This window comes from Arvicanthis niloticus, chromosome 5, assembly GCF_011762505.2.
Source record: "Arvicanthis niloticus isolate mArvNil1 chromosome 5, mArvNil1.pat.X, whole genome shotgun sequence".
In the NCBI taxonomy this organism is placed as follows: Eukaryota; Metazoa; Chordata; class Mammalia; order Rodentia; family Muridae; genus Arvicanthis; species Arvicanthis niloticus.
Window position 1 is genome coordinate 257769 of NC_047662.1, and position 26616 is coordinate 284384.

At 45.1% G+C, this 26616-nt stretch overlaps 2 protein-coding genes across 3 annotated transcripts; both read right to left on the minus strand.

Annotated features, from left to right (window-relative positions):
* Positions 1–2199: 2199 nt before the first annotated feature.
* Tnfrsf4 (TNF receptor superfamily member 4) lies at positions 2200–8329 on the minus strand. The gene is made up of 7 exons (XM_034503853.2): positions 4526–8329; positions 4184–4306; positions 3558–3665; positions 3393–3459; positions 2724–2923; positions 2527–2643; positions 2200–2437 (listed from the first exon to the last, which is right to left on the minus strand). The coding sequence occupies exons 1-7, from the start codon at positions 4908–4910 to the stop codon at positions 2367–2369; spliced, it is 1071 nt and encodes a 356-aa protein (XP_034359744.2). The 5' UTR covers positions 4911–8329; the 3' UTR covers positions 2200–2366.
* A 150-nt stretch (positions 8330–8479) lies between these two features.
* On the minus strand, positions 8480–26562 carry Sdf4 (stromal cell derived factor 4). 2 transcript variants are annotated; one of them, XM_034502394.2, is made up of 7 exons: positions 26411–26562; positions 22406–22735; positions 18547–18683; positions 17329–17442; positions 9770–9928; positions 9372–9547; positions 8480–8914 (listed from the first exon to the last, which is right to left on the minus strand). In XM_034502394.2, the coding sequence occupies exons 2-7, from the start codon at positions 22726–22728 to the stop codon at positions 8738–8740; spliced, it is 1086 nt and encodes a 361-aa protein (XP_034358285.1). In that variant the 5' UTR covers positions 22729–22735; positions 26411–26562; the 3' UTR covers positions 8480–8737. The 2 variants fall into 2 exon arrangements, with proteins under 2 accessions (XP_034358285.1, XP_034358287.1); XM_034502396.2 differs by lacking the exon at positions 26411–26562 and adding an exon at positions 26149–26376.
* Between the last annotated feature and the right edge of the window lie 54 nt (positions 26563–26616).

A 26616-nucleotide genomic window follows, 5' to 3' on the forward strand; every position in this document is an offset into this window, starting at 1 on the left:
ACTGTTCAAAACTCTCAGCTCCTTCCCTCCACCATGTTAACCATGTAACTGCATTACCAATCCCTTCCGGTCTTGGGGAATATTTCTATTTTTAGTCATCCAGTTATTTAGAATTTGTTTCACATTAAGGTGACTGTATCCCAAATGAAACCACAGCCTCTTTAAAATGCCATAGATCTATCATTTCTATAGGACACCATCCTATCTTGTCATAACCACACCATTAGCAGGCATATGCTGTTTAATTACTGGAAAGCTGATGGTGATCTTGTAACCCTGGTCACCTGCTCTCCCACCCTGGCAGCTCGGCTGGTCAAGATTAACCCTTTCTCTCTAAGTGGCTGTTTCATCAGCTTGTCCTCCTACTTTTTCGGCTTTTCTCTGACCCAATGCCCTTAGCACAGTTTCCTTCCCTCTTTTCTCCTGTGGGAAACTCCGGCTCTTTTGCTCAGTCACCAGGACTGAGCCTCTGTGTTCTCTCTTTTCTGGTGCTCCCTGCTTCCAAAGTGATTCCATCTCTGCCTACAACCTCTCCAGTTGCACGGCCAACTCTGTAACCCTTTCAGAAAACAGAGCAGAACAACCCCTTGTTTCCCTCATTTCAGCCACTTTTTGTTTCTCAGGCTCCTCCATTGCCACCAGAAAAATTCCCAATTGCTCAGTCATTCTTCCAACCTTTTTTTTGAAACAGAACATATGAAAAAGAAAGGAAGGAAGGAAAGAAAGAAACAGAAATCCCCTCTGGGAGCAAAGCAGGGATTTCCCAGGGGTAGCAGCTGCAATAAACTTTTTGTTTATGTCTTAAAAAAAATATCTATTCCTTTATCCCTACCTATTTTCTTGATGGCATTTAAAATCAAATTTCCTGTTTTAACCCTTAATTTTTAAGACCCATATTTAGCTGCCACTCGTCCCTTGTTGCTGTTCTTTTCTATTTTGTGGGTTCTTCTTTTCCCATCCTTTATCCCCCAATTTCATCCTCTATCACTAGATAGGAGAGAAAGGAGAGAGGGGGAAGAGAGATAAGAAATCTCTGAATCTAACCACCCCCAAGAAGGACCACCAACCCTGCCTCCCCGGGCTACCTAGCATTTATACCTTCTGAGAAGTTCCCAAAATTCCTAACATCACACAATCGCAGAAACTATTTGCAGCTGTCGAAACCATGCCTCTGTTAGCGCACAAGGCAAGTCATACTCAACTGCTTCAGACAGTCTGGAGCAGCCCCGTAGTCCTACACCTGGGCTTAAAATAAAAACACATTTTTTTAATATTTCTGTGTGTTGTTTTGTTTTAAGTTTTTTTTTGGTTGTTGTTAAGATTTAATTGTATGTATGTGAGTACACTGTGATTGTCTTCAGACACACCAGAAGAGGCCATCAGATCCCATTACAGACGGCTATGAGCCACTATGTGGTTGCTGGAAATTGAACTCAGGACCTCTGGAAGAGCAGCCATCTTAACCGCTGAGCCATCTCTCCAGCCCCTATTTCTCTGTCTCTGTCTGTCTGTCTGTCTCTCTCTCTCTCTCTCTGTCTCTCTCTCTGTCTCTGTCTCTCTCTCTCTCTCTGTGTTTAAAAAAAAAATTCCAGAATTCTCAAAACTCTTGCTACAAAGGACCATCAAACACTTTTCACCATTTATGTGCCTGGAGAGAAAGGAGAACTCTGAGTTAGCTGCCTGAGCCACAGGGGTGAAAAGAAGCATCACGTTTTGTTTCATGAGCCCCTTTGGTGACCGGGTACTTAGGCTCTGTTTGCCAGAGACCTTTCCACTTGGCTAAGACACTTAGGTCCACTTAACCTGTGTGTTGCAACCCTTTTGGCAAACCTCTATCTCAATAATATTTGCAATGTGATTCATAATAGTAGCAAAATTATTGCTATGAAGAGGTAAAGAAAACAATTTTACGGTTTGGGCTCACCACAATGTGTGAAACTGTACTAAAGGGTCACAGCATTAGGAAGGTTGAGAACCACTGCCTTAGAGCAAGACTCTGGACTGCTCATCAAGCTGCCAGTTGGCTCCCCAGGTACTTTCCCCTTGGCATTTCGGGCCTCTGAATTCCATACCGGTACTTAAACTGGAGTATATGTGACTAAGTGTAGGTCTCTGAGTGGACCTTCACTTTGGCTTAACTCCCCCCACCCCCCCACCCCAGAAGAGGATGCCACCTCAACCTTAGTGCCAGTCACAGACTCACAGTTGTTAGCATGTTTATTAGGAGTACCACCAGGCAGGTAGTATGCACAGCATACATAGGAGAGCCCAGAGCCAGCCCAGCACCTAGAACGGTGTGGAGGGTGCTGGCAGGCATCAGCATATGGGTTGTCCACGCCCCATAAAATCCACTCCTGTGGTATTGCTCAGATCTTGGCTAGGGTAAAGTGTGTGTCGGTCTGTTCCTCCTGGATAGGGGTCCTGAAGCTGTTTCCCCCTATGAGAAGCAAAGAAAGAGAAAGCAGTGAGGAGATATGCCTCATCCCTCAAGGAAGTAAGCTTTATTGGACCCAAAGTGGTACTCACAAGGTTTGGGAGTGTTAGGCAATCTCCAAGCCTTTCGGAGCAGGTACAAGGCCAGCAGAACAGTCAAGGGAGCAAGCAGGCCCAGGCCTAGGCCAAGGATAACAGCAAATGCAGGGCCTATGAGGAAAGGCTAACTGAGTGAACTCACTTACCCTCAAATTCTCTCCCCTATCCTCCATTGGGCCAGTGTTCCTTACCCTCAGGAGCCACCAAGGTGGTTGTAGAGGGCAACTGAGAAGTCCTGGGCCAGACCGTGGTGGACTGGACAGTGGTGGTTGGTCTGAATGTAGTACGCTGGGTCTCCCAGAGCAGTGTGACCAGGAGGCTTCTGTCCTCACAGACTGTGTCTAAGCTGTTACTGGCTGGGTGGCGGGTCTGCTTTCCAGATAAGGTACAACTGCGGGATGAGGTTGTCCATTAGCTAGAGACAGTGGTGGAAGTTGCACTGGGCCATCTTCAATTCTGCTAAGATTTCCACCCACAAGGTATGTACCTATTTCTGCTTCTGTCTCTGTCTTTACCCTGTTTTCATCCCTGGCCTGCTCCTAGCTGGGGTTCTGCACTTTCAAACCCCTACCCTATACTTCTCTAGCCCTCTGGAGAACCATAATGTGTGTGACAGCAAACATGTTCCTGGGCCTGGGCTAGGATCTCACATGCCCCTACTCCATCTTCAGGGGTCCCCTGAACAGTAGAGCCTGTGTTGGTGTTGGTGATGTCAGAAGATACCCTAGCACATGGATTTCTACTCCCTTATCTGGTCCATCACAATCATCTAGACACCACCTCTTAAATGCCCAAACCTTTCTGGTTCAATTCCCTCCATACCCCAAGTCCTCAGTGCTCTCGTCAGCCACAATACTCACTTGGTCCAGGGCTTGCAGGCCTGGTTGTTGCCTGGAGAAAAGTGGCCAGGAGGGCAGGGAACACAGTCTGCAGCAAAGACATAAGTCAGCTTTCTAATGGTATTAGGTAGGCCCTGGATGCTGAGGCCACTGGGGGTGGGGTTGAAAGGGAGGGTTAATGCTCACCAACTCCAAGCTTGTGTCCGCTGTCTTGCCGGGGTTGGGTGCCTGGTCTACATTGGCAGACAGTATCCTGAGTAGGTGTGCAATTCTGCTTGAGTTCACTTCCACTTCCTAGGGAAGATAAGAGATTGTGAATGAGGCTTACCCAGCTCTGACCTATGGACAAGAACAAAATGGACTTGTTTTTCCTCCACGGCACAGGAGCAAAGCTGAAGTAACTGTTAGCCTACGTTTGATCTCTCCTCTAAGACCCTCTTCCTAGCTACTCTGTAGCCCTGGAGAAAACTACTGAGCGTGACCTCCCTTTTCCATCCTCCCCCAACCTGTTTCCAGCCTGTAGCATCTGAGTCAGAATCCTCAGATAACCCTACCACCTCCACATCTGGGCCTACTCACTAGAACAGCTTGGGCAAGGCCACATGGCCAACATGTGTTCCACCCCAGTTCTACATGGCTCTGGCTAAACTTTCACCCTAGAGGAAATGCCCTAGCAATTAAGGGCCCCTTAGTGATCAGGATTCATCCTGGCTTTAAGTTAGTTTCACAGTCATATAGAAAATGTAGGCACCCATTTGTTGTAGCTGCACCCTTGCAGACTGGACAGTGAGGGTTGAGTGGGAGGAACTCACGATGGTTGCACTGTGTACACTGCTTGCAGGAATCATAATTGACAGCCTCATTGTAGAAGCCAGGTTCGCATGGATGACATATAGTGTCCCTGGTGTGATCACAGCGGCTCACCATACCATTGCCTGTAGTGGAGCCCAGAAAGTTACACAGGTCAGTTAAGGCCCAGGACTGTGGATACACAGCACTGTGGCTCTTCTAGGACCAGCCTCTGTGACATTGTCACATTTGTGACAATGATTTCTGACATTTACCCCATATTTTGTACCTGTGTCTCCATCACTGTGCCCCAACAATCACCCCTCCCCCACCCTATCACTACATCCCAAAGCCAGGCTACTCACCTGGCTGGCACTCACGACAGCACTTGTGACCACTTGGGTAGGTATTTTCAACACAGTTGAGCCTCCTCGCTGTAACTCCAAGTGTGAGTCCCAGGAGCAGAAGTGCTGTGGGCTGCTGAACCCACACATACATCCTTGTCTGCATTCTGCCTTCACAGGAGTCTGGGGTTTTTCCTTGCAGGATGTGGCTATAAGAACTATGGAGGAGGGGCAAGAAGAGTAGGCGGACAGGCAAGAAGGTATGTGAACATGTTCCTGTGTATATGGCACAGGCGTGTGCAGAGTCCCATAATAAGCTAAGAAGTGCTTTGGGCCACTGGAGCATGTGAATAGAGGTACAGATACCCAACATATGCATAGGAAGCACACCAAGAAACACACACATGCACACAGGCGTTAAGAAAAAAGATTTTATTTTTAATTTTGTTTCTTTCTTGAGGGGGGAGGGTATATGTAAGGTAAGTATAATGCCCAAGGAAGTCAGAAGAGCTGGAGTTACAGGCAGTTGTGAACCAGCATCATGAGTGCTGGAAACTGAACTTTGGTCCTCTGCAAGAGCACGTGCTCTTACCACTGGGCACGGCAGTCCACCTCTTTAATCCCAGTACTTAGGAGACAGAAGCAGGCAGCTCTGCCTAATCTACATAGTTAAATTTCAGGACAGCCAGATTACGTAATAGAGACTTTGTCTCAAAAACAAAAACACCCAAAAGAACAGTACAACCTTAACTACTTAGCCATTTCTCCAGTGTCAATGGATTTCTTTTTTTCTTTTCTTTTTTTTTAATAGTGCTAAGAACCTAAGCTTTTTTACATGCTGGACAGTGTTCTACCACTGAGCTATATCCATGGCTCTCTTCATGTTTTTGTAACAGTTTCACTAAGTTGCCCAGGCTAACATCTGAACTTATTTTGTAGCCCATGCTTCAATTTCTAAAAAAGATTTATTTTTAACTCTGTATGTGTGTGTGTGTGTGTGGGGGGGGGGGGGGTGAGGGGATTTACATGTGGCCCTAGGAGGCCAGAAATGTCTGGTCCCCCTAGAGCTGGATTATAGGCAGTTGTGAACCGCATGTGATGGAGAGTCTGTCTTTAAAAAAAAAAAAAAAAAAGGGACCTAAAGCAGCTCCCATAGTGTGCTGATCCTTGAGTACCAGACTCGAGGTAATCAGAGCCTCTGAAAGCCCAGGTGATACTCTATAAGCTACCTGCCAGGTACTGATATTGAGGACCAAATTTGGGTTCTGGCAAGTGGTTTTACTCAGTGAACCATCTTGATGAACTTGTACTCCCATCCTTCTGCCTCTACCTCTTAAATGCTGCGATTACAGGTGTGTCACTGAGCTCAACTCGGGCTTTCTTTTCTTACAGACAAGCTACTACACTGAAGGAGGAAATGAGTTATCAGGGACGAAGTACCCTTACTACACATGTAAGCTGTGGTATGACATAATCATCAATTCCCAAACTAATTGGAAATTTACATGCTAGCTATGCATAGTGGTACACACCTGTAATCCCAGTTCTCAGGAGACAAAGACATGATGACTGAATTCCAGGCTAGCTTGGGTTATAGAGATGGAGAGTCTGTCTTTTTAAAAAAAAAAAAAAAAAAAAAAAAAAAAAAAAAAAAAAGTGCAGGGAATAGTTGTGCTACAGAATGAGATACAGCACTGGGGCTGGAAATCCCCCACTTAAGATCACCTGTGAAAACAGAAGTCCCCAGTCCTCTCATGGAAACACCTAACCTGGAAGGTCAGGGTAGGCTAGGAAGTACATGGAAAAACCCAGAATGGGCCAAGTGGTTACAGAGACTTCCCTCCCCATGCTTCTGAGGTACAGTGAAGGTTCTGGAGAAGAATCCTCAGGACATTCTGGGCAACATTCTCTAGTCCTAGTGAGCAGGAAGGAAGATGTGTGGTCTCTCTCGAGGTCAGGTAGCTTGGAAATGTCTATAGTTAGCACTCCACACTAAGGTTCCCCTCCTCCCCCCAGAACTCTGCTGTCCTTGGCTGTCACACCTGGTCATATAGCTTAGCATCTGCACACAGGTGAACGGAGGTACAGAGAAGCCTGATGTGTCCTCCATTCCTAGGGACTCCCTGCAGAGGATCTGTACAGGACAGCAGGGCCTTTCTGCTTGAAGCTGCTTCCATGCAGGACCACATTAAAACTGAATAGTTTTCACGGGACTGGAAAGACCACTAGCAGTAGCTGGCCTCACTGTATCCACTGAGCTGGTGTCCCTAAAAACTGCAGGGAAAAAACAGTTCTAGGCCCTACTCATCCCTCCAGTTCAAGATAAGGGACCTAAAGCAGCTCCTATAGGGTGCTGATCCTTGAGTACCAGACTGAAGGTAATCAGAGCCTCTGAAAGCCCAGGTGATACTCTATAAGCTACCTGCCAGGTACTGAGCTGGTTTCTAAGGAGGCACTCCGCCTTCACTTGGAGACATGATCCTGGATGCCATCTGCAGGCCAAGGCACGAGCAGAGCGGGGTGGGGAGAGTGGTCGAGTCTAATGGTCTACTGAGAGAACCACATTCAAAAGCAGGGTGTCCTATCACTCCGGGACACCTAGCGGCTGGGATCTGCTGAGACCTTCCTGTCCACATTATCATTCTGGGTTCTCAAGTCTCATCTTTGCCTAGCAACCAGCTCAGGTGCCACTACACTCTAATGACTATGAGGTGCCATGTTTGCACCCTACACCCCCAATACAACACACAGAAGTACGTTCCTGTGGAAAAATTGGGTCACACAGGTATCTAGAGCAGGCCTGGGATTGTGATGAGGTATCAGCTGTCTTAACATAGCTACTTCATCCCTTTCTAACACCAAGACAGTGGTCCTGAGTACCAAACCAAACTTTTAAGAACACTGGCCCAAGGACCTTGACTAGCTCAGACTCTGCTGCTGCTCCCAACCTCAAGGCCCAACTTGATCCCACACAACCTTTCTCATGCATGAAATCCCATGGTACTCTTTCACGTCTTGCCTTCAGGTCCTATTTTCACTTCTACCATGAGGAAAATCAGTGTTTATTGAAAGCTACAAGCCCCTTTAACCAGTGTCCACCTCAAAGCTTCTAGTGTAAGCTACCTAGGCCACAATGCTTTCTCTTTCCTTTTTCCCCTCATCTAAAGAATGATGATGTATTGTTGGGCAGCGGCAGTACATGCCTTTAACCCTAGCACTTTGGAGGCAGAGGCAGGTAGATATCTGAGTTTCAGAATAGCCAGGGCTACAAAGAGAAACCTTGTCTGGAAAAAAAAGAAACAAAATAAACAACAACCCCAACAACAACAAAAGAGAAAAAAATGTGAGAAAAAGGCAACTCTATTTTAAAATAATGATATGCTTTGTTTCTCAAAATAAGGTTTCTCTGTGTAGCTGAGATCTATGTTATGTCTTGGAACTAGCTTTGTAGACCAGGCTAGCCTCGAACTCAGAGATCTGCCTACCTCCGCCTCCTGAGTGCTGTGACTAAAGGTGTGTGACACTATCACCACCCACTACTGCTGGCTAATGTTAACGAGCCTTGTGACAACAAGCATCTGCACTTTCTCACAGGGCCATCAGTGATTCTGCATGTTTCTGAGGAGCTTGAGGAAGACTCCAATGGCCTGCCAGACCTTACCAAGGAGGTAGCACCTCCAGAACTGTGGGGCTGATCATTTCCAGAGAAATATGATCTAACTTTATCACAATCTTTCAGTTTTCAATGAAACTGCACAAGCTGCATTATTCCCCAGTGTGGTAAGCGCACGAAGGGGCCCAGCCCAGAGCTCCTGGCCCTGATGTGTGCAGTACCCTCACCTGAACCAACCATTCCAAGCAGTTCTCAGAAACAGAATGTAACAACTGAAAGAGATTTGGTCAAGCAAATGTAGCTCAGCTCATGACTGGAACAGAAGGGCTACTGCCTCAGACACATGCTGAAGAGGACACATAGCCTATTAAGCATATCTTTAATAAACCTGGGCCGTGCCATGGCAGGAGCTAAGCCAGAGCATATGGACACAACAGAAGAAGGAAGGTTCTGGAACAGCACTTTTAGGGGCCTATGGTAGCCCCCAGACACAGGGTAGATAGCATTTTAGACCCAATCTGGACCCAATCATCTACAGGTCTCACTGGACCATAGCCTCCTCGAAGTGTGGGAAGGGTCAAACAGTATACTGGTGACCTGGCCCCAGTTGAGGGGCATGCTCAGAACTCCTCATGCACATTGCGGGCATAGTCCATCAGTTTGCTGCCAGTGAAGAACTCACTGTACTTGAACATCTCCTCAGGCTCCAGGTGGTGGTTCTGGTTCTCATCAGCAATGGCAATCATCTGTTTGGCTTCATTGAGGGCATTGTATTCATTCATGGGGTCCATGTAGTTCTGTGAGATCAAGGCATAAGTCAGTGACCTATACCCGATACGGTATCAAGAGAGGTCCTGTGCCCTGTGGGCTAGCTGCCACACCTACGTGCTAGCCCAAAGGTCACTTGAAAGGGGGGCTGGTATGTACTTTCTCTTCTGGTCCCATAAGGGGCCTTAAGAATGTCTTAACACGGGGCAGGCAATGTAGCTCTGTGATAGATCAATTGTTCAGCATGTTTAAAGGCCCCGGGCTTAATCCTAAGCACCAAAACAAATTCCCAGATGCCTTCCACAGATAACAGGTCTCACAGGACCCCATCTCTTCAATCTGAACATTAATGCTGATGCCCATTGTCTCAGGTCCTCATGTAGGCAAGCCCCCTTTCCTTTGGTACCTTGCTATAGGATTAGCCCACAGTCTCCAACCCAGGGCCCTTCCTGGGACACAACAACATTCATAAGCTCCATTGCTCACCTCCAGCTCCTCCATGGTCACAATCCCATCATGGTTAGAGTCAATCAGTTCCTCAAACTCTTTCTTCCGGTCTTTCACCCAGTTGTCATCAATGTCTTGGCCTTGCTGGTTCTCAACAGTACCCACAGGTAGGGAGATGAACTCAGGCAGAGACAACTGCTTATTGCCATCCTGGTCTATAGATAAGGGGTTATATAGATAGATAGGTTATTATAGATAAGGGAGGTAATGTTCAGCTGGGGCTTTACCTAAAATTCACTGAGTACCACTCAAGAACCTCCTTAGAAAACAAGTAGGCCAGGCCCACCTACCCTAGGGCTGGGTATCCTCTTCCAATGCTCCCAACCCATTGGTCACCCTCAGGCTTAAAACAGTGTCATAGTGCACAAAGGCCTTACCCAAGTCCCGGAAGATCTCCTTGACCATGAACTTGAGCATGCCCCGGCTGTGCTCGGGGTGAAGAAATGAAAGGAACTCGTCCTCAGTCAGCAGCAGGTCTGCAGGAGGATTGTCTGCCTGATACCAGCGATCTCTGAGGTTCCCAAGGACTTCCTGTGCTGCAAGAGGCACATCTGTGACTATCTAGGCATGCTAGACACTAATACAAGCACTCATAAGGTTCCACAAGGTTTTGCTTGAACTTAAGAGGGTCATCATTTACCGGCTCAAGACAAAGGGTGCTAGTCCACCCAAAAGAACCTGGTCCTTGGGAGGGGACACACAAAACCCCCAAAGACTGCCCAACCTGTCATCCTGCCACTCCAAGCTGTTTATTCCTAAGCAGAAATGGAAATTTCACTGAGACTGAGGTTGACTCATTCTTATTGACGTCTATAGGAACAAAGGCGTCACTTTTGTTCCTCTCTACGGTTCTCATGTATATTATCACTCAGAGAGCATAGAATACAGAAAACCCAGTTTCTAGAAATGACTGAGGTAGTGAGCTAAGCTTCCCATGGACTCCCCTTGTTCTTCTGAACAATGGTTGCCTATGCATCCTCCAATGTCTCCCATGTTCCCAGGGCAGAAATGATCTTTTTCCATCTGGGACTCAACATAGTCAGTGATTAAGTTCTGGTGTCTAGGTTTCCAGGTTGCTCAGCTCTGGGAACCTTAAAAACCCCTGCCTGCCTCCATGGCCTTAACCTACTGTCCTGAGTCTGTCTCTGGTCATATCCTGACTATAGCAGTTCCTCTATGACCCATCAGGTACCTGATCACCACAGAGAGACCAAGTGGCCTTCAAGCATAGTATTTCCTGGGTTAATCTAACCTGAATAACAGGGCTCATTTAAAGAATGATGGGGAATGGGATATACTGGCATAATCTTGTAGTCCCAGCTGCTTGGGAGGCTGAAGCAGACAGATCATTTGAATGATTGTTTCAAAAAGTAAAAACAAAAAAATAAAAATGTGATATAAGGCAGACTTCTCTATCAAGACTTCACCATGCACTGAGGAAGAACCACTAGTATTATACAAGAGAGATATAGGCCTCCCCTGCAGGATCCTACCAACTGCTCAGATCTCCCCAGACAATTAAGAGGCCTTTCAATGTACTGAAGTCAAAGATGTGACTTGTCTCTTATAGTCTAGTGCATTTAATTTAAACACGTCAATCCAAGCAATGCTGTGTGGGGAGGTTTCGGAAGTGAGGTCTTTTTGCAGAAAGTATATCACTAGGAGTAGGCGTTGAGTGTTTATAGTCTCACTCACTTCCAGGTCATGCTCTCTGCTTCATGCCTGAAGCTCAAGATGTCCACCAATATGGACTCTAACCCTTTGGAATCATAAGCCCAAATAGTCTTTCTGCACATTGCCTTGGTCATGGTTCTTTATCATAGCAACAGAAAACAGACTAATAGAGAGGTTGGTACCAGACAATAGGGTGTTGCTATAAAGAACCTAACCTATTGGTTTGGGGAAGAATGTGGAAGACCTGGAGTCAAAAGGGCCATTATAATAGAAACCTGAAAGACAGTGGCACTAGGAGCAATGTTGACTGTGGAGGCCCAGCTCAAAAGGTTTCAGAGGGAAACAATATTAGCAACTGGACTAGAGAGCATTCTGGTGATATTTTGGCAAATAAACTGGCTGCCTTTTGTCACTGTCCCAAGAACTTGCATGAGGCTAAATTTAAAAGTAATGGAATAGAAGCTAGAAAGATGACTCAAGTACTAAGAGCACTGACTACTTCTCCAGAGAATCCAGGTTCAATTCCCAGCATCCATATGGCAGCTCACAATGTCTGTAACTCTACTTCAGGGAATCTGACATCTTCTAGTTTACCTGGACACCAGAAATGCACGTGGTACAAATACATACATGTAGGGAAAATATACACACCACACCCCCCCCACACACACGCACACACAGGGAGGGAGGGAGGCAGGGAGGGAGGAAGAGAGAGAGAGACTGTATAATTTCTTTGGCAGAGATTTTAAGACTGTATAATATAAATCTGTGGTATGGTTATTAATGTTTATACAGGTCTATAATTAAAAAAAAAAAAGCAGGGAAAAATATAAGAAAGTAGGGGGCTGGAGAGATGGCTCAGTGGTTAAGAGCACTGACTGTTCTTCCAAAGATTCTGAGTTCAATTCCCAGCAACCACATAGTGGCTCACAACCATTTGTAATGGCATCTTATATCCTCTTCTGGTGTGTCTGAAGACAGCTACAGTGTACTCACATACATTAAGTAAATAAATAAATATTAAAAAAAAAAACTTTGAGAAAAGAAAGTATACTAGGAAGCTTAATGTTATAACAAGACATGTGCTGGAAAAGCCTGTAATTTGTTAAGGAGATTAATGTCATTAAAGAGGAGCCTAATTTGTACTGGAACAAAGGGAAGGGTGCCCTCACGGCAAGATCCCATTCTGCTAAGCTTCCAATTTACAAAAGGAAAAAGCCTAAGGAATTTTCTGCTCCTAGAGAGAAAGAGAAAACAAAAACTGCTAGTAACATGGTTCAAGGGCAAACCAGCCCAAGCTGGCAGCTGAACTTTGTAGTGTCCACCATGTGGTACTAGCTTTAGAAACACAAGAGATCCAGGGGTGAAGAGGTGATTAGTTCCTCCTCTATAACTTAAAACTGCTGGGCTGGGCAGCCTGTGGCAGGAGGACCCGTGTGAAAGCCCTCAGAGGCCGGCCACTGAGTAAAGGTGTAAAAGTGAACCTGGGTTGTGGTAGAAACCCCGCGATGGTGAAGATGCCAGACTTGTGGTATATCTGCCAAGGAGAGCTGCATACAAGCAGTTAAACCAACCCAGGAGAGATATGTATGCTACAAGCATACAAAGCAGAAGGGACAGTGTCATCTAAGCCTCTGATATTGGACATGGTGTTGTAGGATTTGGTGTTTGCCCTGCTGGATTTCAGTCTTTGGTCCAGCATTTTCTCACTACACTCCCTTTACTCCCTTTTAGAACAGTAAAGTATATTCTGTGCCATTATATGTTGGAAGTATAGAAAAAAAAATTTTTTTTACAAGGCATTACAGTCAACAGATTGCCTTGTGTCTCAGAAGAGACTTTGGACTCTTACACATTGCTTATGTAAAGACTATGAGAGATAGAGTGCCTTGCTTATAAAAATAGGATTCCTGTGAGATTACAACTGATTGTGTTCAGTCAGCCCAGAAAGGAATGTCTGTTGAAACAGCCTGTCTCCCAAAACAGTCTGTCTCACCTTGGGTACTGCAACAATTTCTTTACTTCCAAGACCCTCATCTCACTCCTATAGAGGGCTACAGCCAGCTTTTTCCCCTAGCAGACCCTTCAGTTTCCCACAGGAGGAAGAGTGCCTCTCACTGTGTGCATTAAGAGACACACTATTAGAGCTGGAGAGATGGCCCAGACATTAAGAGCACTGACTGCTCTTCCAGAGGTCCTGAGTTCAATTCCTAGCAACCACATGGTGCCTAGTACTCAATGTATCAGAGTCATGGCTGTGAGTCACCATGTGGATGCTGGGAATTGAGCCCAGAAATATAGCCACAACCATTTGTGATGGGATCTGATGCCCTCTTCCCTCTGATGTTCTCTTCTGGCATACAGCCATACATGCAAGCAGAGCACTCATAGAATACATATATACATACATACATACATACACACATATATACATACATCTCTAAAAATAAAAAATAAGCACAGTATTTTCTGTTAAAGGTCAGATTCTGATCTTTTTCTGCCTTCTGTCAGTTTATTCTGCCCTGGAAATGTAAAAATGGGGAGCCAGACATAGGGGTACATGCCTGTTCCCAGCACTAGGGAGGCCAAAGAAGGCAGATCTCTGTGAGTTCAAGCCCAACTAGGGCTTGAGAGGCCCTGTTTCAAAAACAAACAAACAAACAAAGGGTATGGAGATTTTTGAAGTTGAACTAAAAGCATTTTGCACTACTGTCATAGGGGATCCCTGAGAACCAGAAAAAATAAAGACAAAAAAGTCATATGGGCCGAGCAGTGTCACATTCTTAACAACTTGAATATACATAAACTTAATCACATCTCTCCTGCAAACCCCTTTTTTTAGTAAGCCTTCCTTTGAAGGAAAGATAGAAAGGTTGCCATGTGGTTTAGTCTTTGTCAAAATGTTTATGTGAAACTTTGCTATGTCCTGAGTACCACCCACCCCAACCCCCAATACAGGGGTCTTTAGAATCACACCCTAAGTATTTTTGTGTATGAATGTTAGAAGTTTAGATTTCATATGTATGAATGTTTTGCCTGCATGCATGTGTGTGTGTCACATATGTGCCTAGTACTCAAGGTACCAGACTCATGGCTGTGAGTCACATTGTAGATGCTGGAAATTGAACCCAGAGCCTTTGAAAACAGCAACAAATCCTCTTAACTACTGAGCCAACTCTATACCACCTTAAGACTTTTAAATAAACTCTGTACCACCTTAAGATAAAAATAAACAATGAAATTGCAAGCTAGCATATATGAGAGAGAAAAAAACAAAAATCATAACAAAAGCTGTTTCACTGTACTTGAGGCTTGGGTTTTGTTTTGTTTTGTTTTTATGAACAGTTCATTTTGAACCTATACATGCACATTAAAGCTGTTCTTTTCTGAAAAAGCCTTGTTCTCTCTTTTTGATCAGAACCTTACAACATTATGATATTGTCATGAGACTATAGGGGCTGGGAAGTGATGAGAAGGGCCTCTAGGCATAATGTTTTTGTACACTGTGTAAAGTTTACCCTTGTGCTGGTCAAATGCTGTTTTCTCTGCTCTCATATCTTGTTTCATTCTGAACACGGCATTGTGATGCTTATATCAAGACTCTAATGTCTCAAGTTCATGTAAACAATTTTTTTTTTTTTTCCGAGACAGGGTTTCTCTGTGTCCTGGAACTCACTTTGTAGACCAGGCTGGTCTTGAACTCAGAAACCCGCCTGCCTTTGCCTCCCAAGTGCTGGGATTAAAGGCGTGCGCCACCACTGCCCGGGCATGTAAACAATTCTAACCATTTATTCTCTGCCTTGTCAATAAATGCTGATCACCCAGTACTGAGTGATCAGAATAAAGACTAGGGTGGGATAGCTGCCAGCACAGGAAGGACAAAGGGAGAGCACGTCAGCCAAGAGGATGAAAGAACTGGAGCCACGAGGGAGGAGTCTAGAGAGAGATCATGGAAACTCACCTGAAGCTCAAAGAACCAGATCAATAATCACATGCGAGTACCATGGGATAGGACGAAAGGAACTAGTTAGCATAGGAGGTTAAAGTAGATCACTGAAGTGCAGTTTTAAATAAATCTTGGTTTCTCTGTGTGGTCACTGGGGACTAGCATAAGGTAAAGAAATATAGCCACCAGATTAATTCACTGCTTATATTTAAAGATAATTCTTTACAAGTGCCTTTCACAGTCTAGGCATGTAAACATGTGATCCTCAGTTGATGACAATGTCATGGGAGTGTGGTGGTTAGAATAGGTTCGGCTCCCACAGATTCACATACTTGAATCCTTGGCCTCACGGAGTGGCACTGTTAGGAGGTGTGGCCTTGTTGGAGGAAGTGTGTCACTGTGTAGGTGGGCTTCTAAGTGTCCTAGTGCTCAAGCTCCACACAGTGTGGAACAGTCCCCTTCTGTTGCCTTTAGATGAAGATATAGGACTCCCAGCTCCTTCTCCAATACCACATCTGTCTGCATGTTGCCTTGCTTCCCACCAGCCCCAATTAATGTTGCCCCAATTAGAGTTGCCTTGGTTATGGTGTCTTTTCACAGCAATGAAACCCTAACCAAGATAAGAAGGTTTCAAAGGTGAGGCCTTGCTGGAAATAATTCACTGAGAGTGGGCTTTTGAGTATTTATAATCTTGCCCACTTCTAGTTCACTCTCTGCTTTATGCTTACAGTTTAAGATCTGAGTTCTCAACTTATTGTTGCTGGCACCATGCTTACCGCCTGTTGCCATTATGGGCTCTAACCCTCTGGAACCATAGCTCAAATAGTCTTTCTAAGTTGCCTTTGGTAATGTTTTATCACAATAGAAAACTAGCTAATACTTAAGAAGATCAGATGTAGCTGAGCAGGAACCTCAGGCATGAAAACCTCTGATAGCTGTCTTAGGGTTTCTACTGCTGTAATCAAACACCATGACCAAAAAGCAAGTTGGGAATGGAAGGGTTTATAAGGGTTTATTCCCACATCACTGTTCATCACCAAAGTGAAATGGCCAGCACGAGACTACACCCCAAAGAAGTCAGAGAAGGATTGCTATGAGGGCACCAAGCTCCCTGAAGCCCTGAAAAGCATCTTCAAAACTGTCAACAACCTGGACAGGCATATACTAGTCTCACCAGAGGAACAGGACAAGGGCCCTCAGGACCCTCCAGTAAGCAGCACAAAATGAAGGACAACTAATGGAAAGACAAAACACATTAAGATGGGGAAAAGCAGACAACTGCTTTAGGAAGAGAATAATTGATGAAATTTAAGAAAGGATAGAACTTGGCCATTTAGGTTTCCTCTCACCAACAATCTCAGCACTGGGGAAGCTGAGACAGGAAAACTGCAGCAAATTCAAGGCCAACCTGACCTACAGTGTGATATCTTGTCAAAAAAAAAAAAAGGCTAGACAGTGGTGCATACCTTGACTCCTAGCACTCAGGAGTCAGAGGGAGATCAGTCTCCAAGTTTGAGGCCAGCCCAGTAGAAGAAAGAAAAAGAGAAAAAAACTATGAGAATAAAAAAGAAAAGTGCAGAACTAAAACTTCCTGTGGTCATCATGGTCAGTCCTTTCCAGGATTCCTATGCTGCTAGAAAGGCATGAAATGCTACTGTGCAGACTGGCCTCTACTGAGGTCAGATGTACAGACAGACTGAGACGGTAGAGCACAAGTGTTACAATGTGCACATCTGCCAAGAACTGTGTGTAATGTGACTAACCATGAGTGATATGGAGAATTACAGACCACCACAATTCCTAACCCTCCACAGAGCCAAAAGGCACTACGAATCAATCACTGGATATGGCCAAAGAGGAGGAAATGGTCTAGGACTCAAGGCAGTAATGAGTAAGGTCCTTTATTTACGATTTACTAACTAGTTATCCAGACTTCCTTTCCTGACAATTGCCCCGGAGGGCTTCCCAGTTGTCTCTGAATCCTGTGTGCCCCATGCCCCAAAGACCAGTATGCCTAACATTACCTCCAAACACGACTGTCCACACCTCACCTGGAAGTGACATCACTCTTGAGGTCCCAGGGCAACGCTGAATGTAGTGGGTGTCATTGTCTAGCTTTCGTGACTCAAGACCTTGACAAAGGCTGCTCCTTTTACTAAAGACCTCTCTTGTTGGATTCAGGTCCTCCCTGCCTCTACTTGAAAACACCAGATCCCAAGTCTCAAGCCAGAACAGAGTCAGTCTTCCATTCCTCGCTAGCCCACCCTATTCCAGCACAGTGACCTGATGTCCAGCTGGCTGGTAGCCAGTACTCACTCTCCTCATCCACTTTGAGTTCCTCATGGTTCTTGATAGCATCAGCAATCTCCCTCTCATTGTGGCCTTTGCTTGCCAAAAACTTCACTTTATATTCATCCCAGGACACATGGCCTAAAAAGAGATTCTATGAGTCAAGATACTTGGCAGGGAAGGTCATGAAAAAGACAATTATTTTAGGACATCTGCTAGGAGTCCTGAGTCACAAGCAGCCACAGGGCAGAGGGTAAAAACTCCTCTGTGCTGAATGTCTTGTAGTAGGGAGGCTCAGGATGTATGCAGCTCCAGATATATTGCCAGGGTGGCATTCAGGGGCAGAACAACCAATACCCAGCCCACAGCTTTAGCCAATAAGTATCCTGTACCAACTTCCTCACTAGCAGAATCACTGGAACTTTCATCCCTCAGGGCCAAGAGAGATATTGGCTGGCAGCTTATGATGGGAGAACACTAGAAAGGAATCCCAAACTTACAAGAGATATTGGATGGTTCTGGTTTATTGAGAAGTAGTCTCAGTATGTAGTCCAGGCTGGCCCTGAATTATTAAGATTCTGTATTATTTCTCTCTCTCTCTCTCTCTCTCTCTCTCTCTCTCTCTCTCAAAACAGGGTTTCTCTGTCTAACCTCAGCTATCCTGAAACTCACTCTGTGGACCAGACTGGCCTGGAACTTAGAGATCCGCCTGCCTCTATCTCCTGAGTACTAACCACATAGCCAGGTGAAGTATTTGTTGTACAAGCATGAGGACCAGATTTTGAATCCCCAACATCTATGCAGAAGCTTCGTACATGTGGAGGCCTATCTATAATCCTAGCACTGAGAGGCAGAGACAGGGAATCCCTGGTACAAGCTGGCTATTTAGAATAATGAAATCAGTGAACTCTGGACTCAAAATACCCAATGTTAATCTCAGCCTCCACAGGCATGTGCACACATGAATACACATATACATGGAATGGTTTTTTGTTTGTTTTTTTGTTTGTTTTTAACAAAAAAAGTTTATGTCAATGTAGTACTTGCTATGTCCTTTAGTTTCAACAAGCACACAGCTACCATCAGAAACTTTCTCATGCCTGGAGCGTCCCTAGCCCTACTATGTCCTCTTCTACTTTTCAGCCCCTTGGCCTGGGGACCTCGCTCAGGTTCTACCCTTAAGGCTGGGGTCTCCTGCCTGACTTCACCCACTTCACCCAGCTCTGCCCATTGGTCCCACTGTACCATCACCATCAGGGTCTACAGCCCTGAAGTGTAGTTTGTTTTCCTTGACAGCCTCCTGGAAGTGCTCTGCTGTTTTCTCCATAATCCAGTGCTGCATCTCCTTGGCGCTGATCCTCCGGTCAGTGTTCACATCTACCCTACAAGCAGGCAAATGGCAAGCATCAGATCAGGCTCTAGGACTCTCAACAGAAAGGCAAATGCTTCTGGTTTCAGGAATTATATACAAGTAGCTGTGAACCTGCCACAAACTCACATTCCCTTTGGAAGTGTTACAGAAAACCCGGAGGCTGGGGGCTCACTAGTGAATACGAGGGAGGACCAGGGGTTGTAAGGAAAATTGTGGGGAAGCAATTAAGTCAGGAGCTGCTATTTGAGGACAACATAGATCACCACTGGGAGAAGACTCTCCCACTTGAGGTACGATGAACAGAGTTATAACCCTTTGTTCATAACCCTTTGTTCATTTATTTGTTTGTTTGGTTTGGTTTTTTGAGATAGTGTTTCTCTATGTAGCCCTGGTTATCCTGTAGAGCTAGCTGACATTGAACTCAGAGACACACCTGCCTCTGCCTTCTGAGTGCTGAGATTAAAGGCACTACCATATCTGGCTCATAACTCTTCTAATCATAGCAGTTTATATACTTCAGCTAGACCACACAAACACCTTCACACGCAACAAAGTCCCTTTGAAAACCTAACATTTTGTCCAAGGATAGAACCCAGGTCTTAGTGACAGAGATCTTGGGAGTTAGAGATAGATTATAGGAACTCCAAAACAAAACACAGTAGAGGGAATATCAGAAAGAATCTGTGACAGGACTAGTAAAATGGCTCAGTGAGAAAAGGCTCTTGCCACCAAGCCTGACAATCTGAGTTTTATGCCAGGAAACCACATGGTAGAAGAAGAGCAACAACTCATGCAAGCTGTCCTCAATTTCCATCCATCTCCTCCCCATCCCCCCCCCCCCCCCAGAGAGAGAGAGAGAGAGAGAGAGAATAAATAAATGGGCAGTCCTTAAGAGCTGAGCTATATTGAAGTTTAGTTCAGTCTGTCTTAGGGTTTTACTGCTGTGAACAGACACAATGACCATTGCAACTCTTATAAAGGACATTATTTAATTGGGACTGGCGTATAGGTTTAGAGGTTCAGTCCATTATCATCAAGGTGGGAGCAGAGCAGCATCTAGGCAGGCATGATGCAGGAAGATCTGAGAATTCTATATTTTCTTTTTATTACTTCTTTTGTTTGTTTTTGTTTTTCGAGACAGGGTTTCTCTGTGTAGTCCTTGACTGTCCTGGAACTCACTCTGTAGATTAGGCTGGCCTCAAACTTAGAAATCTGCCTGCCTCTGCCTCCCAAGTGCTGGGATTAAAGGCGTGCGCCACCACTGCCCGGCGAGTTCTATATTTTCATCTGAAGGCTACTAGTGGAATACTGACTTCCAGGCAGCTAGGACTAGCATTAAACCCACACCCACAGTGACACACCCACTCCAAGAAGGCCACACCTCCCAACAGTGCCACTCCCTGAGCCAAGCATATACAAACTATCACACTCTGCCCACCTATATCCTAACTCAAATATGCAACTTTCTGTTTTTGTTTTCTTTCTTTTTGATGCTCATGTAGCAGGGTACTTATTCTGCTACATTGTATTCACAGTGGAGCTCCGTGATTAGGCAGTAGAAGAGGAGGTGGAGTTGGGAGAAGAGAGGAAGGGGAGGAGAGAAATAGAGGAAGGGAAGAAGAAGGAGGCTATCACCCATGGAGAACCACAGATGGGTCAAAAGCTATCCTGGGTAGCAACTTCTACCAAAAGGTTAGATACTGGGTAACAACTCTAATTGTGGGCATCTTGTGGATTGAGCATTTCTATATAAATCCTTTAGAAAATCATTAAGCTATAAGAGTCTCATTTCTACCAGGTACTGCTGATACTGTCTAGGGTTCAGCCGAGCTTTGTGGTGCAGTGTGGTGGACTGGCAGAGCCATCCACCATGCTGGCGTCTCCTGTGTGCCAGGGCCTGCACATCTAGCTAGCCGGAGCCCCATCAGAGCTGAGGAGCAGTAGGAACATGGCGGCTGCCTGTGAACAAGCCGGACCGGACACCATTTTCTAAATATCATCCCTACATGCTCAGAACCTAAGTATGCTTTTCCTGATTTTCTGAGCTTCCTTACTAAAGCCCCTTTAGCTTCTCTAAAGCTCCTTTCTGATGCATGTAGTTTTAAAAAACTTTGCTCGGGAGCTACCACGCTAACAGCCCCTCCCAGCTCCCTTTTATTCCATCATGTCCTTGCCAATTTAATATCTCCATCTCTCCTTCTGCCCTAAACTTAATGGCTTATTCCACCTAGTCCTTGACAAACATCCTTGGCCAGTTGCCCATAGCGAAGGCCACAGGCCCTAGCTCTCTCCAAAGCCTTACACAATTGTTACATCTTTCTTCCTCCAAAACATGACAAAAAAGCCCCTCTCCTTCTCTACTTCCTGAAGTCTGCCTTTTCCTCCTAGGACCCAGAAGTCCCACCTATGCCCACTGCCTAACAACAGCCCCCACCCCCAACCTTCTTTATTGACAAATCAAGGACCAATCGAGAAATAGGGTTAACATCAGAAACCCTCCTTACACCTTTCCTTTCTGTTATGTGACTGTCTGCTGCCATGTGGTAGACCTCCCTGTCAGTAACTCAAAAGGCATGGTGTTTTTCCTACCGTGCATGTTCCACTTCAGGGTTAGGGTTAGGGTAACTGCTGAGATTTACAGTTTGTCATCCCTAGGTTATTTTTCTTTTAAACTCTAATAAAATTGTCCTTGTGTTTCAAAAAATAATTAAATGTAAAACCTAATAAAAAAAAAAAAAAAAAAAAAAAAGGCAGGGGTGGGGAGAGAGACATGGTTGCAGAAACCATTATCCTAGCACTGAGAAAGCAGAGATAGAGCCAGGTGTGATGGTGCACATTTTTAATGCCAGGATTTGGGAGATAGAGGCCTGCTGGTCTACATATTGAGTTCTAGGATATTTAATAGAGAGATCATGTCTCAAAAAACCACAAAGCAAGCAAGCACACAAGCTGCAGCAGATGGACCAGTTATAAGTCCAAAGCCAGCCAGGACTACACAGTAAGATCTTATCTCAGAGAAAGAAAAAGGAAGGGAGGGAACATAGGTACCCAAGCAAACCAGACTGTGTCCCACTCCCCTCATCAGCTCTTAACCTACTGATGTTAGACCTTCTCCTAGGCAGCCCTGGGCCAGCACTCCTCTCCCTGAAATTATAACCTGCTAGGACCACTTCACTTTCCACTTGACCTGACTTTATGCTTTTCAACTGATAAAGTCTATAGTTGGAACAGTCATACACAAAGTCCTTAAGAGGTGGGGCAGTGGCAGAAGTCTATCCTAAGGCCCTCCTGGCCATGAGGGCCTAGGCATAGCTAAGCAGCCCAGCCCTCCAAGCATAGCCCTCCAATTTATTATCTCTATCTTTCCATCTCTCTGGGCGTTCCAGCATACCTTAGCCCTCCAAGTCCTATCAAAGTACAAGGTACTAAAACAGTGGTTTTCAACCTTCCTAATGCTGCAATCCTTTAATACAGTTCCTCATGTTGTGGTGACTCCCAGCCATAACATTATTTTTGTTGCTACTTCATAACTGCAATTTTGCTACTGTTATGAATCACAATGTAAATATTTGTGTTTTCCAATGGTCTTAAGTAACCCCTGTGAATGAGTTGTTCATCCCCAAAGAAGTCTTGACTCTGCTGTACTAGAAGAATAGCTTAGGGAAACTGAATTATCATCGCAAATGCTGGGTGTCTTAGCATGCATTTGCAGGGGACATATGAGACACTTACTTGGAAAAGATGACCATCAGCTTCCTCCGGCTTCTCTGTGGTTCTGAGTCCTCATCAAACCCATCCATGTCCTTTCCCAGGAAAACCTCCTGATGGAAGTCCTTGTTAAGGTGTCCATCCATCTCCAGCTTCACTCCATTCAAGTGGTCTGGGGGTATGATCTCATTTTCCTCCCTGTTGGCTGCTCTTTCCCGAGTAAATGAGTGGTTGGCAGGTCTAGCAGTTGCATCCATCAGAAGGACAAGGCCTAAGAACCAGAGGCCATGAGCAGCCAGACCACAGAGGGAACTCTGCCTGGGCGTCATTGCCACCAGCCAGACCATGGGACTCCTGCAAGGTGTGAACCAAGAGCTGGAGTAAGAGGTAGCAGCAAGGAAGAGAGGGAAATCACAGCTCGAAATCACAGAACTAGAGCCCTGGATACTACAAAGTCTCTGGGTTACTAGCACTGCCAAGAAAGCTGAAGGCTGATGGCTGTCTCCACAACCTGACAGTCTACAGAGAAGACAGACCAGGCCAGGGGTGATGGCACATTCCTTTGTAGCTGGTCTTTGCTACTTTCTGGGTTCTTTTTCTCACCTTTATCCTCCACTGGTTTCACCCCCTATCACTAGACAGGAGAGAAAGAAGGAGAGAGGGGTGAGAAAGAGAGATCTCTGAATCTAATTTCTTTCTTTTGTTTCTTCTTTGAGCATAACTACTAACAAACCATAACCAACCCCCCTGAACGACCACCAACCATACCTCTTGGGGCCCTAGCATATATATATTCTCTGAAAAGGTCCCAGAATTCTAAATGTCATACAATCACAGAAGCTATCTGTAGCTGGCAAAACCATGCCTCTACTAAAGCACAAGGCAAATTATAGTCAGCTGCTGTGGACAGTCCAAAGCAGCCCCATATCTTTATGCCTAGGATTAAAATGAAAGCACATCCTTGTAATATCTGTGTTTTTTTAAAGAACCCAAAACTCCAAATTGTCACTACACACCTTTAATCTCAGCACTTGGGTGACAACCAGGGCTACACAGAGAAATATTGTCTTAGGGAGGAAAAAAAAAAAAAAAAAAAAAAAAAAAAACCACCACAGTTAAGTGGAAGCAAATGCTTCACTAAATACATTTGTTTTATACCATGATTTAATAATCAGGACCAACCATATATTCAAGCAGGATATGGTGACATTCAACTTTAATCCCAGCACACAGGAGGTGGACATGGGTGGATCTCTGAATTCAAGGCCAGCCTGATCTACATAGTGAGCTCCAAGCCAGCCATGGATAAACAGTAAGATCCTATCTCAAAAAAGAAATAAGATCTACATATGGGGCTGGGGCTATATATAGCTCAGGGGTATATATTGTCTGGCATGCTCAAGTCCTAGGGTTGATCCCAGCACTACAGGGAAACAAAAAAAAATGAAGAGGGAAAAGTGAAAAAGACAACAAATGATGTTTTTACTTTTTAAAAAGAAACTGGAGGAATGCGCTTGGCCAGGCTGAAGTTGCAGCACTTCCTATACCCTAACCCCACATACCAACAATAAAACAAAGTAAACCTGACTCCATCCCTCCCTAATTACTACTACAGTGTTTACCGGATGGCTGTGGTCACTCACTATTCAGATCCCAACTTGATCACAGAGCTCTGTGACCTTGGTTAAGTCATCTGACCTTCGCTATAGAGAAAATCTGTTATAAGCATTACAAAAAAAAACGGGGCTGGAGAGATGGCTCAGTGGTTAAGAGCACTGACTGCTCTTCCGGGAGGTCCTGAGTTCCACAACCATCTGTAATGAAATCCAGTGCCTCTTCTGGTATATCTGAAGACAGCTACAGTGTATTCATATATATTAAATAAATATTAAAAAAAAAAAAAAACCTTATAGCCAATGAGCTGAGGCCGGAAGTAGGAGGTGGGACATCCAACAGGGGTGAGAGAATTCTGGGGAATGCTCAAGGACTTGCCTTGGAATGCTGAAGAGAAGGATGACGTAAGAATACAAGGAAAGGAAATCAGGCATGTAACTAAACCCCGGTAAGAATAAAAGGGATAATAAGTTAAGAGCAAGTCAGAGAAGAAGCCAAAGCCAAAGGACTTTATTAATAACTATTAATAAATAATTAGTCTCAGAGTTACTATTTTAGAGAACATACTGGCAGGGAAGAAAAACTATTTTTTTTTTTTTTACACTTTGTGGTGTCTGTTTCTCACTACAAGCTCCCCTACTTTTCACCTCAGAATTTTGCGTGGATTGGGGATCTTTGTACTCTGTGTTGAACAACTGAAAACTGTGGTCACTAGCAAACGCTTGCACCAAACTAGCAAAAGTACATACAAACAACTATACTTGTGCCTACACCAACATATGTCTTCAATCATGTTTACCAAAGAACACAAGCAAACTTGAAGTGCCCAGGAAGACTATTTGAGCACAGATCATGGAAATCACATTTACTTTTTCCAGAAATCTATCTTCCAGGACAGCCTGGTCCCACCTATGTGTGGTAGCTGTCTCCCCTGGAAAGGACCCTGTCTGACTTAGCTTCTTTACCCAGACACTACCAATCTATCAGAATCTAAGACACTCAACACTGGAAGTACTACTCAAAAGCACAGAGCAAAGCCACGTGAACAGTAGTTAAGGTGTGCCCTGGGAAGTACAGCCAGGAGCCTATCCTCCTAGGTCAGGATTTCAAAGAGTTTCATCTTGTCATAGCTCCTCCACACATCAGTTTCCAGTAAGCAGTCAAAAGGAAAGCTAGTGACACCTGCAGTGAAGGTGACAACAGTACCCCTTGACCTGTCATCATTCCCGATCATATGACATTATATCTGTCAAAGTAAGTCACAACTGTTCTATTTTATGATTAGTTGTTAACCTCTGCCTGGGCCTAATTTTGAAATTAAACTTTGCTGTACCTATGTATAATAATAGTCTGCTCAGGATTTAGTTCCACCTGAGGTTTCAGGTTTCAGACATACACAGGGTGGTTGGGGAAATACTTGTACTTCTTTGCCATCCTTCATTATAATTCTGATGAAACCAGACTATATATTTTGTTTGTTTGCTTGCTTTTGTTTTTGTTTTGAGACAGGGTCCCACTATGTTCCTTGCTTGACCAGGAACTTGCCAAGGCTGGCTTTGAATGTGTGACAATTACAAGCAGAAGAACCAATAGTTCAAGGCCAGCCTCAGCTACATATTAAGTTCAGGCAGGCTACATGAAACCCTGTCTCGAAACTAACAACAATAAAAGAAGAAAAAACGACCATCAAAGTCTAAAAAACAACAGTCTAAAACAGTCCAAAAGCTATTAGGGCGCTGATGACAGCCCAGTAGTAGCGCATTTGACCAGCATTTAAGGTGCTGGATTTGATTTCCTCCAGCAACACAAAATAGGAATGTAAATAAAGCCTGGAAGTAAAAAAAAATTGAAGTAAAAAAAAGCCTTTAATTCTAGCACTTGGGATGCAGAGGTAGGTGACCTCTGAGTTCCAGGCCAGCCAGAGTTCCGGTGCAACCACTCTGGTCTACAGAGTGAGTTCCAAGAAAGCCAGAGCTACACAGAGAAACCCCGTTTCGGAAAACGTCAAAAACAAAAAAAGTAAATAAAAGCTCTGTCAATTTAAGAACTACACTCAGTAGTACCAGAGAGAGCTACCACCAAACAGGGCCAGGTATGAAGGTTTTACACAGGCCTTCAATTTCCAACTCCTACTATCAGAACTCATGGCGTACATTTTACCAAAGAGGAAACCGAGGCAGAGATGCTGGACCACAAGTTGAGGTCACAACGCCAGCCGGTAACAGAGCCCCGAGCCTCAGTTCCCCCGCGGCGCAGTGAGTTCCGGAAGAAGCAGCCCGGCAAGAGGGCGGGCACATTCTTAAAAGGGCGGCCCGCGCGGTCAAGCCAGCTGAGAACTGACGCGACCCAAACACTAGACGAATGGCTTCTCAAACCCGCCCCTCGCAAAGCGACTGCAGTGACCCCTTCACTCACCCCGGCTTTCTGGTGCGCCGGGTCTGGGGAAGGGCAGTTGGGCGCCGGCGAAGTCGTACGCGGAACTCGGCTCAGGCCGCCGCCATCTTTCTTCCGGGAAGGGGCGAATAAGACAACCTGGAACCGTGAGAAAAAGCACGGCCTCGGGCAAGAATCTCGGAGCCACCATCTTTCTTACGGGCGGAAGCAACCTCTGAGAAACAACC

Bases quoted from the DNA above. Each gene is read 5' to 3' on its own strand.
- Tnfrsf4 (XM_034503853.2), bottom strand. From the start codon at position 4,910: ATGTGTGTGTTTCTTGGTGTGCTTCCTATGCATATGTTGGGTATCTGT. The intron at 3,666-4,183 runs GTGAGTTCCTCC...TATCTTCCCTAG, and splicing joins GTGTACACAGTGCAACCATC to GAAGTGGAAGTGAACTCAAG. The intron at 3,460-3,557 runs GTGAGCATTAAC...TCTTTGCTGCAG, and splicing joins CGGACACAAGCTTGGAGTTG to ACTGTGTTCCCTGCCCTCCT.
- Sdf4 (XM_034502396.2), bottom strand. The intron at 18,684-22,405 runs GTAAGTGTCTCA...GCCTGCTTGTAG, and splicing joins CTGATGGTCATCTTTTCCAA to GGTAGATGTGAACACTGACC. The intron at 9,929-17,328 runs GTGAGTACTGGC...TGCCTCTTGCAG, and splicing joins ACTCAAAGTGGATGAGGAGA to CACAGGAAGTCCTTGGGAAC.